General features: G+C 38.5%; 1 protein-coding gene across 3 annotated transcripts in view; it reads right to left on the minus strand.

Annotated features, from left to right (window-relative positions):
• Positions 1–18,909, minus strand: part of LOC138953881 (neutral alpha-glucosidase AB-like) — a 51,923-nt gene that overhangs the window by 19,292 nt on the left and 13,722 nt on the right. For 2 of the 3 annotated variants that reach the window (XM_070325840.1, XM_070325841.1), the window contains 9 exons: positions 15,380–15,488; positions 14,508–14,628; positions 13,244–13,340; positions 11,748–11,849; positions 11,173–11,251; positions 4,327–4,500; positions 3,600–3,661; positions 831–1,111; positions 69–292 (listed from right to left, as the gene is read on the minus strand). In XM_070325840.1, the coding sequence (XP_070181941.1) occupies positions 69–292; positions 831–1,111; positions 3,600–3,661; positions 4,327–4,500; positions 11,173–11,251; positions 11,748–11,849; positions 13,244–13,340; positions 14,508–14,628; positions 15,380–15,488 (1,249 nt within the window). The remainder of the gene's footprint in view (positions 1–68; positions 293–830; positions 1,112–3,599; positions 3,662–4,326; positions 4,501–11,172; positions 11,252–11,747; positions 11,850–13,243; positions 13,341–14,507; positions 14,629–15,379; positions 15,489–18,909) is intronic. The other variant, XM_070325842.1, reaches the window with a different exon arrangement.

Raw genomic sequence — 18,909 nt, forward strand, 5'->3', positions numbered from 1 at the left:
AGCTTTCCTTTACTAGTCAATCTTTCCTCCTAAGAATCGTTCCAGAACCAAGCCGTGAAAATACTCACCACATACATCCCATAGATGTTATGCACCTCCCTGTTCTCCCAGCCACCCAGATGCTTAATGTCTCTGTTGACTGTGATTTCTGGAGCGTTGAAAACGGACGGTTCGTTCATGTCATTCCAGACGTAAAGGTTCGGGGCAGATCCTACATATTCCGATGCGGAAAATTTGTCTGCCCACCAGTCTCGCACGTGCTTTTCCAAAAAGTCTGGCCATCCAGATGAACCTGATAAAGTAAACAACAAAACCATACTCTGAATCCTGGCAGTAAATCCATCAGCAAGAAGCCCACATCATTTTCAGGCTTCATGTTGAATGAATTGAAAAAAGACAAAAACTGTTCAAGGTTTGTCCTGCAGTTTTTGTTTTCTTTGTCACAAGTTCTTTTGTTAATTTTTCTGTCTCAGAGTGTGGACTACAGCATAAACTAATCTAGAACAATCTTTTTAACAAATTTAAAAAAAAAACTCAGACAGTCATAAAACAACAGCAAGCAAGTTTATCGTTATACCTTACTCCATCAACTCTTAACCCCTTGACTGCCACAATACTTATCAGGTAGGTACTTCGCTTGAAAACAAATTCAATACTCTGACAAGAAAAACAACCGCTGTATATTGCCTGGAGACCCTTTTCTCAGTTTTAGTCTAATTGTCATACTTTTTATGTTATGATTTTTCAAATTGATTTTTGAACTAAACTCTTCCGCAGCCAAGGGGTACACATCTACTAATCCACATAACAAACTAGCTGACGGTCCTCACCAGGCCAGCACCAGCCGTCAAAATCGCCACCATCTTTGTTCTTGATCAGCAGGCCCTTGTCACGCGCCTCAGCGAAGACCTTGTAATTGTCATCACGCTTGAGATGAGGGTCCACAATGGTAACCATTTTTCTGCCTTTCGAGGAGATGTTGCGCAGCATTTCGATGGAGTTAGGGAACTTGGCGGCATCCCATGTGAAGTATCTCTTGCCGTCTGTGTGCTCAATATCCAGCCAGATCACGTCGTATGGAATGTCAAACTTGTCAAAGTTTTCATCAACGCTGGAAACAATGAGAAAGAACAAGTCGCGTAAGGCGAAATTACTACATTTAGTCAAGCTGTGGAACTCACAGAATGAAACTGAACGTAGTCCGCCGCTAGTGCAAAAGGCAGTGAAAGTGACGAGCCTGTTTGGCGCGGCAGCGGTTGCGCTGTGCTTCATAGCACGCTTTACTGTACCTCTCCTCGTTTTAACTTTCCGAGCGTGTTTTTAATCGAAACATATCATATCTATATGTTTTTGGAATCAGGAACCGACAAGGAATAAGATGAAATAGTTTTTGAAACGATTTCGGAAATTTAATTTTGATCATAATTTTTATATTTTTAATTTTCAGAGCTTGTTTTTAATCCAAATATAACATATTTATATGTTTTTGGAATCAGAACATGATAAAGAATAAGATGAACGTAAATTTGGATCGTTTTATACATTTTTTGTTTTACATTTTTTAGATTTTTAATGACCAAAGTCATTCATTAACTTTTAAGCCACCAAGCTGAAATGCAATACCGAAGTCCGGCCTTCGTCGAAGATTGCTTGGCCAAAATTTCAATCAATTTGATTGAAAAATGAGGGTGTGACAGTGCCGCCTCAACTTTTACAAAAAGCCGGATATGACGTCATCAAAGACATTTATCGAAAAAAAGAAAAACACATCCGGGGATATCATTCCCATGAACTCTCATGTCAAATTTCATAAAGATCGGTCCAGTAGTTTAGTCTTAAACGCTCTACACACACACACACACACACACACACACGCACACACATACACCACACCCTCGTCTCGATTCCCCCCCTACGTTAAAACATTTAGTCAAAACTTGACTAAATGTAAAAACAGTTATCAAATATGATTGAACGCATTCAAAGCACAGGTCTGCCTACCGTTACGGAATTTCCGTATTTGTCCCGGAAATCAATAAATTTTATCAAGTGTTCCGGAAAATACGGATGTTCGAAATGCGTCCCGGAAACTCCAAAAAATTCCAAACACGCTCACAACAGTGTGAGCGAGAGAGATTGCCTGGTGAATGACTTCCGGAAATTGCCGAAGTCACAGCTGAGAAATGACGTAGGCGGGTTCCGACTATTGCCGAGCAGCTTTTTGTAGCTAATACGCATGCGCGTCAACTTCTTGCAAGAAGAAAAGGTCGAAGAAAAGATGGCGTCAAAAAGGAAAGAAAATCTCGCTGTGTGTGAAACCGATAAGGCCAACAAAAAAAAATAGTCTGTTTACGGTAACCCGACCGACCCTATTTTTTTCGCGCGACCCTAGACTTTTTTTTTTTTGGCATTTGGGGGAAAAAAAAATTAAAAAAAAAATTAAAAAAAATCTTTGTTTTTTTTTTTGCAAAATAACGTAAAAATATGGTTTTTTTGAAAAAAAAAAAAAAAAAAATCCCGACCTACCGACCCTATTTTGTTGGCCTATGTTACCGTAAACAGACCTTTTTTTTTTTGGCCTAATGACCCTGCAAAAAAAATGAAGCGTCCGCAGAAATACATCGAGAAATATACGGAGACATACCCGTGTATCAAGCCAGGAAGTGTCGAAACGAAGGTTTTGTGCACGATTTGTGTTAGTGAATTCGGCTGTAAATCTGGCGGCATTGATGACATTCGACGACATGTGGAAGGCCCGAATCACATCAAGAATAAAGAAACACGCGAAAAGGCAAACACCAATACTAGTAAAATCACTGGATTTTTCCAGAGAGGACCAACTGCTAGTGATGTTTCGAACCACGATATGGACGTGATAAGAGCCGAAACTAAAATGGTGGACCTCGTGCTGGAACTGAATTTGCCGATGGCGACATTAGACAAAATGAGCAAAGGCGTCAAACTTATGTTTCCAGACTCAAAAATTGCGAAGAGCTTTCAAAATATTGTAAGTTTGAATTTCATTTTTTCAGTGACATTTACAGTGACAATGTTCAAGTTTGGCAAGATGATTTGAAGGCAATGTTAGGGTAAAATGACACCAGATTGCACCAATTGTGTCCTTTTGGCAAAACATTTTGTTCGGGGGGGCATGCCCCCGGACCCCCCTAGCCGGCTCGCTTGCGCTTTGCGCAACCTCGACTGTTGCGCTTCGCACAAAATCGACTTCTTTTAATCTTCAACAGAACTTTGTCCCTGAAGCTTCACTTGGAGGGTAGGCAGACCTGAAAGCAAGACCGAACGAGCAGATAAAATGTAATGCTTCAAACAATACACACTGTACAAAACTAGATTAAAACTATAAAAAGCAAACGTTCAGAGCAGTATGAGATAACAAAAATGTGCACGTAAAACAAGACAATGAGACAAACAGCTTTAGAAAAAACTTCCAAGCCTCATGCAATATGCATAACTTAAATCTTCTACCAAAGGTTTCTATTTCACAAAGCATCATTATGGTACTTTTACCGGACATTCACAGCAAACTTTAACAAACGGACACTTTCATTAGAAACTGAATCCCAGAAAAAAATGCTTACGTTCTGACATCGTCCTGGTCATTGTAATTCCATCGACACTGGTGATAAGAAATCGAGAACAACTGCAAGGAAAAAGAAAACAGAAGACATTTTATTAAGATCAAATCAACCAAGGCTTGCTCTGATAATTGAGTGTCAGTGCAAGTCAAAAAATAAGTGCAAGGTGCTGCTGATTCGATGTCATCATTTCTGTCCAATAGCACAGTCCTGATAGTTTATTAATCAATATTTGACTGGTACAGAAAAACCAGCATATATGACTGCTTGGCTGAACTAAGACTTTGTTTGATAATCAATTTATTTGCATCTACATTTCATTTTTACCTTCATATTGTATTTCATTACATACAGGCTCACCTGCACCACAATATTATGAATACAAACTGGCTATTCATGTTACAATTCATACCACATCACACAAATGTTGGTTACAAAATTCTTCAACTAAATTGAAGCAAATACTCTCCCATGAATAGAAGACTGATGTTCAAAGTAATCAGCAGAAGTCTGAACACTCCAAAATCAAACCCACTCACCAAATATATGTTATTGTGTTGAAATACTGCGCATGTATTCTGACTCTATAATATTGTAAAGCGGTGAGCACAGAATAATGCCATGGTTTATGCGAAAGAAGCATTTATAATAACTAATATTTTTTCATCATTATTGTCATTATCATATTTGTCATCATTCTTTTCTTTCTTCTTTTTTTTTGTTAACTCACTGGTGGCAGTGGTGTGGTGCCTGTGAGGGCAGCGTACTGCCTGAACACGTCTTTCGGCCCTGGTCCCAGCATCAGGAAAACGTCAATCACTCCACTCTCGGAAAACCAGTGTGTGTCTGTCTGCGGAATCTCGTTGTTTCCAGTCACAAAGTCAGCAAGATTGGAAAATATGGACTGCAATATAAACAAAGAGCAAGCATGGATAAGTGATCAATGTAAATTTCAGCAAAACATCAGTTATTGAAGAATTGCATTTGGAAATAGTTCACCACGCCAACAGTAGTTAACAACTTACTAACTAACATTAAAAACACAAAGTTTTCAAAATTTTAAAATCTAGTAGCATCAAAATTACACGAACACGATTAGAGTAATAACAGAAAACTAATGAGCTCTAATTTAAGGCAAGTGCCATTTTATAAAGTTGAGGTGGAATTCTTTTGATGCTGTCTACATCAAAGGTATGGGCGTCCAAAGATACCATAGAAAATCAACGTTTAATACAGCATTTGAAGAAATCAGTACATGTTATAGCAAAATATACCTAGCCATAATTTAGGAACATAAATAAACATACTTTTTATTTACTCATCTAATCTACATGTGTGTATGTGTGTTCTTTAATTGCGCATTTTTGAAACAATGTAATAGTATGCAGTAGCTATCATACTGCACATTTCTTTCTAAACTGTAAATCACTAAATGATACTGTAGCTTAAAATATTTACAATAGAATTCTTTTTTTTTAAATAGCTTAAGCACTTCCTACAAATGTGTGCCCTAATTCTTCTGTTCAAGCATGACTTTCTCAGTACAGGTTTTAATCTAAACATTAAAGTTTTTACAGTTTTCCTACAGTTAAACCTTTCCAAGAGAAAGCAAGGAAAAACAACAAAGACAAATAATTAATAAAAGAGAAGATAGGAAAATTGTTTCTGCCCATAGCCATTGACTCAGTTTTGAACAATAGATGCACACAGTTCACTGCTGTTTAATTAAGTAACTGAGAACAAAAACAGGGGTATAAGCTTCTTTTGAAAATGCGTCTTTTTTCTAGGCCTACATTGTCATGTTGCTGAAATATTGTACATACACAACCTTCATCCCCCCCCCCCCCCCCCATCTCCAACCCCTACACACAGTGACAGAATGCAAAAGTAGTGAAGAAGAAACAATGGTAAAGATGTAGAAGAGAGAAGGACACAGATGAGAAGAGAGAGGGACATGGAGAAGGGGGAGGGGAGAGACTGACTGACTCTTCTTTATTTCATACAGATCAAAGGTTTAAAGCATATCAAATGCCTGTCTCTGAAATTGTCCCTAGACAAATACAACATATAAAATGCATGAAGAAAAAACAAAGACAAGAGAGAAAGAAAGAAAGAGGGAGGTAGGAGGCAGACAAATTACATAATAATGAACATGCTGGAAAGTCTGTTAGTTACTTTTTTCAATTTGGGTGACGTTGCAGTGTTACAAATGCCTAAAATGGACAGATAAATTAGCAATGTGACCACAAATTATTCCCAACAAAAAGTAGAAAGTGAACTATACAACATATGAAAAAGTACAGCGAGACCAAAGCAAAACTTTTATACTACAGTCAAACTGTACTGGCGACCACCTCTCAATAACTATCACCTGCCCAAAATGACCAGCCCCAAAGGATTTTGTTCTCTCTATATATTTTACCTTTCCATGGTGACCACCTGTCTACAACCACCACTTTGGACCAGTCGCTTGGGCGGTGGTTATAAACAGGTTCGACTGTGTAGCTTTTATGGCTACATATCCTATCTTGGTCACCAAAATATGTACAACCTAGAAAGAAAGACTGAGAGAACAAGAGAGAGACAGAGGGAGAGACTGACATACAGTCATAAAAAACAACTCATTTACATCATGATTTCTTCTCTTTTTTTTCCCATAGCATAATTCCATAGTTAGGTTCCCATAACTTAATAACATATAAAGCTGGGGAAAGATGAGGTGAAGATAGTCGGCATCATCGACGCATGCATGATCTTTTTTCTTCAATTACAAAAATATCTTGGAAAATATTAGTTAACTAAGATCAAGAAAAACAAAAAACGCTGCAGCGACTATCAAGGTAAGCAAAACAAAACACCAAAACATTGATATTTGCTGGAGCACAGGAAAATAAATACAATCAATGCACATTTTCAACACAAATAAAAAGAGAAATAATAGAATACAGTATAACTATTATAATTAATAAACAAAGATACTAACAAAAAAAAACTGAAGTGAACCTGAACAATGATTTGATGTTATAGCCACAATAACAACACAGGACTTTAAGCTTTTAGCAGGACAAGTTAAAATAAACCTGAGAAAGGGGAAATTTACAGCTATTGTGTCCTGCAAAGAAAAGTAGTCAAAAGTTCACAGGTAAAAACAAAATTCAAAAGTATCAGAATTCACATACACGTAAACAGTTTTGACAGAAACAGACGGGAAAAAAAAAGCTCAGTGACACAATAAAGATGCCACCAATCTTGAAACGACTGCACAAACAAATAAAAACAGAGGCAAAAGCTGTGCAGATTTCACACAAAGTTGCAGTTATTTACTCAGATGCTGAGCGCTGTCTGAGAGGCACTGTCTCAAATATTGCGCTGTTGAATATAATGCTGAACATAGAATGTAATAGCCACAGCACTTTCCTTGGTGTTTTTTGTTTTAAATACTTAGGGAATTTTCTCATGGAAAGTCAACAGAGCTGCAAATGCAATAGAGTCGCTGTACCAATTCACAGTGAGCTTAGGACCTTTATTGTGCGAATATGTGAGAACACACCGGTGTCCAGACACATGGAAGAGTCTGCATAAAGTTGCCTCTTGAAATTATAGTCAGGCATGGGAATTGAATAATGTAAAAAAGGCGGAAAATTTATAACTGAAGACGCGAAGCGTCAAGTCGACGGCGCGAAGCGCTTAGCCTTACTAGGGGGGTCCGGGGGCATGCCCCCCCGGAAAATTTTTTTCTCCAAAGAACCCAGATGGTGCAATCTGGTGTCATCTGAGCTCCAAGTTTGCCATTAAATTCTGTTTTTAGAATCAGAGTTTTTAGTACAAAAATGTACCAATTTTTGCTTTTTTGAAGAAAAAATTATATACATGTATTATATGGTTTAAATTTGTAAAAAAATTGATCTGTTGAGACAAACAGGAAAATGTAACTTGTAACACAATCTGTGCAATCTGGTTTACTTTCAAACATAAAAGTTCAATAACTGAGGCGGGCGGTAGCAGTGCGTGAACAAAGTACGGAAAGTTTTCGCGGGATTTTGCGCAAAGGCCAAAGTAACCGGTGCTTTTTTTGTGTGCCTCCCCCCCTTTATTTTTTCGGCGGACACTTTTGCATTTTCGGCGGAACAAAAAAAAAATTCGGCGGAAATCCGCCGTTCGGCGGACAATTCCCATGCCTGTATAGTCTTGTGAAACTCGGATTGTTACCCATGACTGTAGTGAAAAACTGGGTTCAAAGCCAGGTTGCTACCAACTCAGCTACGGACCCGCGCTAACATCTTAATTTCTATCTTTTACCATTTGATTTGTTTCACGCACCGTTAAGGCTTCTAGAACTGACACAAATGGCTTACAACTAAGATATAAGGAACAAAGTGACAGAAGTGCTTTAATATAGCTGTCATGTGGAATGAAAGTAAGTAAGAGGTATGTGGAATCAATCTCTTGGCACGTGAGAGAACAAGCATTGAAATGACCAAGCAACTTTTTTCCTAGCTGTTCTTGCACATGTCAGCTATATTTATAGCGTTTACGTCCCTTTGTTTTAAAGATCTTATTATTAGTGCTCTGCCACATTTTTGGTTATGACTTTTACAACAACTATGCAAAAATTAGGGCTCCGGAAATGTGAGCACAATAATAAAAAATTCATCAGAAGCAAATAATATCTGTAGACAATCTGTTTCACAATCAGAAACACAAAGAGGCTGTTGCTGCTACTCTACTTACAATCAAACTGAACTGGAAAGAAACCAAGGAATAAATTAAGGGATGGACATGCCGGTTTGTCCAAAACATCTTCAGGACCACAACAAATTCAAAAAACTACATCAAGATCAAAACAAAACTTCACGAAACACAGTGGTTGTTAAACAGTGTGCTAAATAAAATAGTGTACGTTGCTAGTTTATCACTACACAGAATGTCAGTACTAACAGGCTGGTTAGCAGATTCAAGACACAGCAAAATATGCGAAATGTGCTATATACGATCAAAATCGATTTTCTATAATGAAAATCTAGCGTTGGTTACTAACTCCGATCTCTAGTAAGGACTGTAAGGAAAACAAGCAAGATTTCTGTGAACTAAGACTATGCTTTGTCTAGAATCATGTAACAGTTAAAGGTAACACAACAGAGAACGATAAGAAATGTTATTTCTGTAATACACTGCAAGGGTCTCCTGTATGCACAGCACATACAGCATCACCTACTCTTTTAAAATCAAATGTTTTCAAAACAAAACCAACATTTGGTGAAACTTAATTCAAAATGACCGGTGTAGCAGCCTATTTTGAAGCAGCCCCGTTTGAACGGGAGGTCATTCTGGGCTAGTCAGTTTTGATCCCCACCCCCCCCCCCCCCCCCCCCCCAGTCAATTTTGACCCCCCCAGTCAATTTTGACCCCCCCTGCAAACTTCAAGAATGAGTACATTAAGACCTTTAGAAACAATATTTATGCATACATGTATATAACTACCTATATCTAAGATTTGAGGGGGGGGGGGGGGGGGGGGGGGGGGGGGGCTCCCGTCAAAATCAGCTAGCCCAGAATGACCCCCCGGTCAAAACTGACTAGGCCAGTCAGTTTTGACCCCCCCCCCCCCCCTTCAAACTTCAAGAATAAGTACTTTAACTTTATAAACCGAAATAAATGTAAATGTGCACAATATTTGTTAGAAAAAGGATATTTTTTTTTATTTTCGATTTTTAAACAAATCATTTTTCCAACAAATAGTGTGCACATATACATACATGTTGTTTCAAAGGGTCCTAAAGTATTTATTCTTGAAGTTTGAAGGGGAGGTCAAAACTGACTGGCCTAGTCACTTTTGACAGGGCCGGGGGGTCATTCTGGGCTAGCTGATTTTGACGGCTAGCCCAGAATGACTGCCCCCCAAAAAACTTGTGGGGATGCATAGATGCATACATATATGCGTATATTTCGTTTTAAAAGGTCCTAGTGTAAATTATTCTTGAAGTTTGAAGGGAAGCGTCGAAACTTTTTTTTTTTTTTTAATTCTTTTTAAAGGTCCTTGTCTACATTTTTATACCGAAATCGCCATTTGACCATTAAAATGCAAAGTCTATTATCTACAAATATCAACAATACACCCCCTTTCGATCAAGAAAGACGAAGCCAGTGTAGCCGTTTGAAAATTCATTGTAGTATTCCAGCGTAGTACTCATAGTAGGATATCCTTATTTGGAAAATGCTAAGCGCAAAACTCCTCTCAAATCCCGTGCATTTCGTGCGTTTAAAAAAAAAGCGTGGACAGCGCTCCAGTGTCAAACTGTTGCTGCACTTGTTTGGGCGTGGCTATAAGAATAGTGACATGAATTTGATTGGTCAGTATTTTTAGGCAAAGCACATGTTCTCAGCAAACGGAAAACAAAATATTGGAAGCGTGAGTCACGCTACCCAAAAATAAAATCTTTTTTTACATATATTTTTTTTTTCTATAACTTTTTCCCCCATGGTTCATTCATCATCTGTCATAACTTTTTAGCGAAATCTAACCAAAAGATTACTGAAAAAAAGCAAAAATGTAGACGACCACCTTTAAAGTAAGTTTGTTGTCGATTTTTTTCTGATTTTTAAAAAAATCATTTTTCCAACAAATAGTGTGCACATATATACATATATTTCGTTTTAAAAGGTCATAAAGTACTTATTCTTGAAGTTTGAAGGGGAGGTCAAAACTGACTGGCCTAGTCAGTTTTGACTGGGGGTCATTCTGGGCTAGCTGATTTTGACGGGAGGTCATTCTGAGCTAGCCCAGAATGACAGCCCCCCCCCCCCCCCCCCCCCCCAAAAAAAAACCCCACTTGTGGGGATGCATAGATGCATACATATATGCGTACATTTTGTTTTAAAAGGTCCTAGGGTATTTATTCTTGAAGTTTGAAGGGGAGGTCAAAACTGACTGGTTTAGTCAGTTTTGACGGGGGGTCATTCTGGGCTAGCTGATTTTGACGGGAGCCCAGAATGACCCCCCCCCCCCCCCCCAACTTGTGGAGATGCATAGATGAATTTATTCATTTGTACATTTTGTTTTAAAAGGTCCTAGTGTACTTATTCTTGAAGTTTCAAAGGAGGTGTCAACATTTTTTTATTTTAATTTTTGTATTTAAATTTTTTTTTAAGATCATTTTTCAAACAAATATTGTGCACATATACATATATTTTGTTTTAAAAGGTCATAACGTACTTATTCTTGAAGTTTGAAGGGGAGGTCAAAACTGACTGGGGGGGTCAAAATTGGCTAGCCCAGAATGACCTCCCAGTCAAAATCAGCTAGCCCAGAATGACCTTCCGTTCAAAACTGACTATGTGTCAAAATGGCCTGTTACACCGGCTTTACTTTTAGGATTGTTACGAAATCGGTGCATTCCAACCCATGTTCATACAAAATGTGTTTCACTCCAGCTGTTATGTTAGTATATATTCATGAGGAAAAGTCCTCTTTGACTCGTAGTTCAAATGATGGTGTTGGGTGATTTCATGAAAAGACGATGTTGTTGTTTGATCTGGAGGATGCACACTTTAATGAATCTAAAACACTGGCCCTTACCTTGTCTGCAACATTGGAGCTGATGTCGACCCAGGTCTCTGCAGCATTCAGCCAGAAAACACCAACTGTGCGCTTCTCACTGTCAACAATATTACAGCGTTAATCGTTTCAGTAAATAAAATGTGTTAGATAGGGCAGACATTCAATAAAAATATCAGAAGCAGTGGATCTTATGTGAAGCAAATTTGTTTCTTGTTGTAACAAAACTAGTACATAAAAAGTAATTTTCTTCATCAGTAGCTTACACAGAGAAACAAAAGACTGTTCTCAAGAACACATCTGTTTGAAGATGATTCCATCTCTCAAAAACAACAACCCCAATAACAACAAATAACAAACAAAATCAAAACACACAGCATTTATTGCTGTAAGAAGCCAAAGGTTTTACACAGATATGTTAAAAGCAAGTAATATTGCTTCTTTTAACCTAAGTATTGTAATAAACTGACTAAAAAGACGGCATGATTGGCACGAACCGACCAGCTACTAAATCAAGTGATAAATCAAAAGCTAAAACAACATGGTATACATGTAATTGCAAGCATTTTGCTTCTTTCAGAATGCGGTTTACTTACTTGTGAGCCAGCATTAAAGGCACAGCACCGTACAGAGCCATGGGGTTGTACAGGTCGTACTCAAACACATCCAGGTTGTACAGGCGATAAGGATCCGTGGTCCTGAACACACAATTATATGCAAGTTCAATGCACTGCACTTCTGTTGTAAAGAGGAAAGCCATATCAATTGTTCTTAAAACATATGCAATCGTAGACCCCCTTATTTTAAACATTCTTTTCTTCAGGCTGTGGAACAACATTTCTGAAAACTGACCAGGGTTCAAGGGTCACCTAGGCAAGGTCTAAAGGCAATGCCATGAAGGATAGCCCTGGGAAAGGGAATATCATACTTGAGAAATAAGTCAGCCATATCATAACACCTGTGCTTGACATTGTAACTCTTGAACACATTCTGGCCAACAAAATTAAGTGTATAATGGAAGTGGACTCGGAAAGATCGCTAATGAATTATTTTCTTAGAAGACAGGGGGGTCTTAAGAGGAGAGTTCCACTGATGAGTATACTGTAGCTAACTAGTAACTGCAACCAAATGGTCTGGAGATCTTCCTAGGACTCTTATACATTCTTCTCTCTCTTTCTTTTCCCTCACTCGATCTTCTCCCTTTTTGTAAACAGAACATTTTATTTGGTGTTTAACGTCGTTTTCAACCACGAAGGTTATATCGCGACGGGGAAAGGGGAGAGAGGGGATAGAGCCACTTGTCAATTGTTTCTTGTTCACAAAAGCACTAATCAAAAATTTGCTCCAGGGGCTTGCAACGTAGTACAATATATGACCTTACTGGGAGAATGCAAGTTTCCAGTACAAAGGACTTAACATTTCTTACATACTGCTTGACAAAAATCTTTACTTAAACTACTCACTAATGCTAACCCCCCCAGAACTGCAGAACTGAAAAATCGCTGAACTTGCTTGCTGGCCGCTGCGCTGCTACTAATGACTTCGGTCCTCGCTCTCTCTGACTCCCTTATCTGTTACCATTGTTTCATTCCAGATGCTGTCCTTCACTCATCACCTCCCCCCTGCCCTCCAACCCTCTTCCATTCCCCGCATTCGTTCCCACGGGACTCTGCTATCACTTCCTCCTGCATTACCTCAACACCTCCTCCTCCTCCCCCCCCCCCCCCCTTTAGCTGCATATCTGTCTCGTTTAAATAGAGTTTATGGTCGCTGACCGCTCCCTCTAAACTCACACAAAAATTGACTATATTCTATACAAGAAACACTTAACAAGGGTAAAAGGAGAAATAGAATCCGTTAGTCGCCTCTTACGACATGCTGGGGAGCATCGGGTAAATTCTTCCCCCTAACCCGCGGGGGGTGTAAACAGAACATATTTTTTTCACTTTTACAACATCTCAAAGACCTGATGGTCCTTACTGTTAAGCTCACTGAAGATGAACATCTTATCTCATTCAAGTATACCCAATTTCCTTCCAGCTGCAACACTTTTCCATTACAATCCACACAAACCGTGACCAGTAGTACTCACTTGGTTGTTTTTAGGGCCAGGCTGTCTGCGTGTTCTGGAATACCGTAGACATGTTCTACACCAGGAAAGGAGATATCCACGCCAATTGAGGTTGGGCCTGAAATCGTTTTGTTTTGCAATTAGTATCATACTTCATTCCTTGTGAGGCAAAAGAAAATATCAAGCAGCCGGTAACTGCTTCACAATAGCCACAATGACAACATTTTTAATGCTAATTCTGTTAGTTTTTCACGAAAAATGTCAGTTACATATACCAAGGACTACATAAAGCATATGCAGCTTACTTCCCTCATTTCTGCTATGTGTGTGTAAAAAAGTGTGCGCGCATGCATGGACAATTAAGTATGCTAACAATTGAAGTTACACTTTAGCATTTGTATACGAGAAAGTATGTGTGTGCATATCTGTGAGTGCACGGTCATAAATGTGGTCATATATGTATCAAAATGGGAGCAGTTTGCTTCTGCGTGTGCATAATAAGTTATAACTTCTTTTATTCTCCTTCAGACTCACAGTAACTCGAGCATCTCCACACTGCTGTGCATTTCTCTCATGTTTGCTGACAGGGTTAACAGCATCTCATTATGGTTGCAACCGCAGCAGATGCTGTCTTAGTACTAAGTCAACAGATGTGCTTTTCTCACAAAATTCATACCCCTTTTTGCACCATATAATGCTAATTAACTCTTGGTTCTACACTTTCAACCCAGCTACCACTCATATGAAACAGCTGTAGACAGTTTGTGTGCAAAGGGTTGTAAAAACATCTTCAATCTTGACAATTAATCTAGTTGGAATAGTTATTTGATTTCCCTACTGCACTGAACACAAGCTGCTCATAACTTGTTCTGAATGCCTAAGAAGACGTAGATTTTCAATTACCACATTGCCGAAATCTGTCATCATGGTAAAATTCAGAAGTACTACAGCTAGATTAAAAACATCTGATTAATACACTACCGTGCTGATTGTGATGTACGATACAAGACAGACTCACGGTGAGACTGACGGGTAATAACCCTGCTACAATATTCATCCTTTTTAAAGGCAACTCCTTCCCATTCAAAAAATTGTTAGACTGACAAGCAATAGCCCCTTGACAATACCAGGACATACACAAGACATTCATATTCATTTCAAAGGTGTGTGTGTTAGCGTTTTTCCTTTTGCTAGACCGCCTCTCTGTAAATGCAACAAAACAAATAAGAGAAAATATTGACACTTACCCTTGTACACACACACACACACTAACAATCAGTCGTACCAAAAGGTTTGGAGTCAGTGTGGGATTTGAATGTCTCCTCCCACATGTCTGGTTCTTCAGGCTCCGCTTTCACCTCTTCCTCTTTGACCTCTTCCTCTTTCTGCTGTTCTTCCTCTCCTTCCTGTGCAATCATCAAAACCTGATGCAATTCATGTTTGAATGGATATGAATTTCCCTAAGATTGAAGAAAATAGTCTTTGATCTGCATGCATGCTACTGCTCACGTCTAAAACAAAACAAAAACCTAAAGAATCATGCGGGTGCTTTCTTGAATCTGTCTTTGTTCAGCCTTGCATCTAATTTCATCAAGGATACCACCCCTGAATCATCTTATAAAGTTGACCTCTGTCCGTCCCGTCATAGATTCAAACTTGTGACCCCTGGATCACAACTTAAACGCTCTACCAACTGAGCTCCAAGATTCGGAATAAATGGTGTTTCCATACAGCACATATTCATCCCAAGTTCCAAAATCTATACTATATAAAAAATGGATGTGTGTGTGTGTGTGGTCATCATACCTCAGAGATGGCAAAAGATAAGCACAAGATATTGTGCATGCACACTGCCCTGGAGCCACAAATGTGCACCTGGGTTTTAGTTTCTCGAGACATTGTTTCCTTCCTCAGATGACCTTCCCCATTTATGAATACAGCCTATAATAGTGCAAGGGAGGTAAGTCATGCTTTGTTACCCATGGAAGGGAGGTAACTCTTATCATACCAGCATTCAATGTTATTCTCATTTCCCCCAAAACCTTTGATTTGGAGGTGGTTTTTTTTAGGGCTTTGCTAACACCCAGGTGAAGCCGGGCCAGATTGCTAGTGAGGGAAAAAGCAAACAAACCTTCAGCCTCAACTCATCAGCCTTACCTGAGCCTCTTCCTTGTTTTCCTCGTCTTGGTTTTCAGCGGGCGGCGCCTCTCTGAAAGGGGGTGAAAACCAAGAATAAAGAGTAGAGCTCAACCAAGACACCCAGCCCCTACAGGTTGTGGACAGAAAAGAGACAATGCCGAAACCACTGCGGTTGAGTTGATTAGCTGTCGCTAAAGGGGAAAGAAGGCACCAAAACCATTATTAGTTTAAAACTGGGTTAGTATGAGAGAAAAAAAGAAAGCAGGTTAAATACCGGTGCCAATGTAAGCAGTGTGCTGAATACAAAAGAAGAGGTCTTTCAGAATGCTCAGAATATGTACTGCATAGATATACTGTGCCCAATACTGGTGTCAATATGGAGATGTGTGTGCTGAATACAGAACAAAAGGTCTTTCAGAATAGCATTGCCACATCGCCCAGCGTCAACTGAGGACACTGAAAAGGCACCTTTTTTTCCACTTTGAGTGAAAAATAATTGGCAAAATTGATGTTTGTGAGTCACATATTATGTATCAAATAAAAAAGGAATGAATAAAGAAATGATTCAAAAACAAAGTTTACTGTATGAAATTAATAAAAGATGTGTTTTGGAATATTTTGAGTGTGAAAGTGCGTGTTCATCTTCACTGCCTCTCGCGGCCATTTTCGCGTCACTCTTAGCAGACGACTAGTTCATTTCAACCTGCTCGGAATACCGTAATTTTCATTGGAGGGCTGTGATATTTTGCAACCAATCAGAGAAAGCCTTACATCTTTCCCATACAAAAAAAACGCGAACCACCGGAAGCTACATCTCCGTCAGCATGTCAGTGAATATTACTCGTGTGAGTTTCACTAAAATTTGGTCTGAAAACTTCCATCGGCATACACGGTTGAAATGCAGTTTATAAAACATTAACTTCTGTTTCATATAAACCAAAAATCAAAAGAATCGAGCGAGAAATAACTTATTCCCAACAATCATGCTGCGCAAAACTGGACCCGAAAAATGCGAAACTCGGCCGATCAAAAGCCTGAAGAGGTTGCGATCTCGGCTCGCTCAAAGCAAAGTGATTTCGAACTAAAATGACCATATCTCGAGAACTACTGCACCGATTTAAATTAAATAAAACAAATTGCTATGTGCTCAGAATTTTGATCTCTTTAAAATGGTGTGTTTCTTGTCATTCAACCATTAATGTCAAAATTGTATGTGTCATTGCTATTCAGAATGCTCATAATATGTACTGCATAGATATACTGTGCCCAATACTGGTGCCAAAATTTAGATGTGTGTGCTGAATACAGAACGAAAGGTCTTTCAGAATGCTCAGAATATGTACTGCATAGATATACTGTACCCAATACTGGTGCCAAAATTTAGATGTGTGTGCTGAATACAGAACGAAAGGTCTTTCAGAATGCTCAGAATATGTACTGCATATATATACTATGCCCAATACGGGTGCCAATATGGAGATGTGTGTGCTGAATACAGAACGAAAGGTCTTTCAGAATGCTCAAAATATGTACTGCATTGACATACTGTGCCCAATACTGGTGCCAATATGGAGATGTGTGTGCTGAATACAGAACGAAAGGTCTTTCAGAATGCTCAGAATATGTACTGCATAGATATACTGTGCCCAATACAGGTGCCAATATGGTGATGTGTGTGCGTACACTGTGCTGTGATAAGATGACAGCAGAAGGAGAAAACTACACATACAACTTCAAAGACAAGGCTAAAACATTAAGCATTATAGTTCTTTGCCAGAATTACCACTGTACCATGAGCAAAATTGACAAAAACAGGGCTGTGTCACAGACACCAATCACACAACTTAACCAGTTATTGACCCAAATGTGTCAAAAAGGTGAAGCAGTAAACTTGACAACAGTGTGCAGCAGGTGCAACCTCAGACATAATGTATCACCAAAAGAAGCCAATATCAGTGTTGTTCTCACTCTCAGGCTTCACTCAATGGCGCATACTTGATCTGACGCATTGTTCTATCACTGGTCGATCAACCATCCCACACTTTTGACATATAGGAGGTCTTCTGGCAGAACAATATTTTATTTTGTAGCCAGGACATTTTGACCTATACAAATGTTCAATTAAGATCCAACTGACTTTTTTTTTCTTCACTTCTGTGTCTGTGAACAACACTAAAAATATTTGTAGACAGCTGAATGGAGGGAGCTTAAGAGAATGACACATTACAGCTGAATAGACTGTTAGATTACGTCAAATGGTGAACCCAAGCTATATCAAAGAAAATTCATATAATATGCCTTAAAAGCTGTCAACAATTATTTATGCTACGGAAGTAGAATACACCACAGCCACAAACAATACAGTTGTCTCCTGATGTTCACCATCACAATGAGTGAAACTCAAATGTTTGCTCTACCCAAGTATGCAACACCACTTTCATCGGGGTTAATTTGTGAGTACATATATAACAAATGTATACACAACCTCTCATTTTGCATTGAGTGAATGATTTGATCTGAATGATTTACCAACAATATATCCATTAGCAAGCACTATTTACAACTAGTTCAGGATTTTTTGATAGATAATGATTAGGAGATTGCCTCTGTATGCAAACTCCCCCCCCCCCCCCCCACCCTTTCTAAATTCAATAATAATGTTTTTACTTTCTATTTTCTAAGCTTAATAAAGTTCTAACAAGCAACCAATATTTTCATGTGTTGTAATATAAAGTTGACTTTACATTACCACTATCGTGACTATGCATAACCAATGCCTTCACCATACTGATCTGATAAAACTGAAGTGCCTTTTTAGATAATTAATGTAAACGATGTACAAAATACATATTATCATAAACACAGATTTTCTGTACACACAGAAATTATACTTTACTGCATTGTGTTGTACAGCACACACACAAACACACAACAGGAAATAAATAAGAATATGAGAGGAAAACAAGTCGCGTAAGGCGAAAATACAACATTTAGTCAAGCTGTCGAACTCACAGAATGAAACTGAACGCACTGCAATTTTTCAGCAAGACCGTATACTCATAGCATCGTCAGTCCACCGCTCGTGGCAAAGGCAGTGAAATTGACAAGAAGAGCGGGGTAGTAGTTGCGCTGAGGATAGCACGCTTTTCTGTACCTCTCTTCGTTTTAACTTTCTGAGTGTGTTTTTAATCCAAACATATCATATATCTATATGTTTTTGGAATCAGGAACCGACAAGGGAATAAGATGAAAGTGTTTTTAAATTGATTTCGAAAATTTAATTTTGATCATAATTTTTATATTTTTAATTTTCAGAGCTTGTTTTTAATCCAAATATAACATATTTATATGTTTTTGGAATCAGAAAATGATGAAGAATAAGATGAACGTAAATTTGGATCGTTTTATACAAAAATTTTTTTTTTTACAATTTTCAGATTTTTAATGACCAAAGTCATTAATTAATTTTTAAGCCACCAAGCTGCAATTCAATACCAAAGTCCGGCCTTCGTCGAAGATTGCTTGGCCAAAATTTCAATCAATTTGAT

Source organism: Littorina saxatilis, linkage group LG17 (genome assembly GCF_037325665.1).
Source record: "Littorina saxatilis isolate snail1 linkage group LG17, US_GU_Lsax_2.0, whole genome shotgun sequence".
NCBI classification, from domain to species: Eukaryota; Metazoa; Mollusca; class Gastropoda; order Littorinimorpha; family Littorinidae; genus Littorina; species Littorina saxatilis.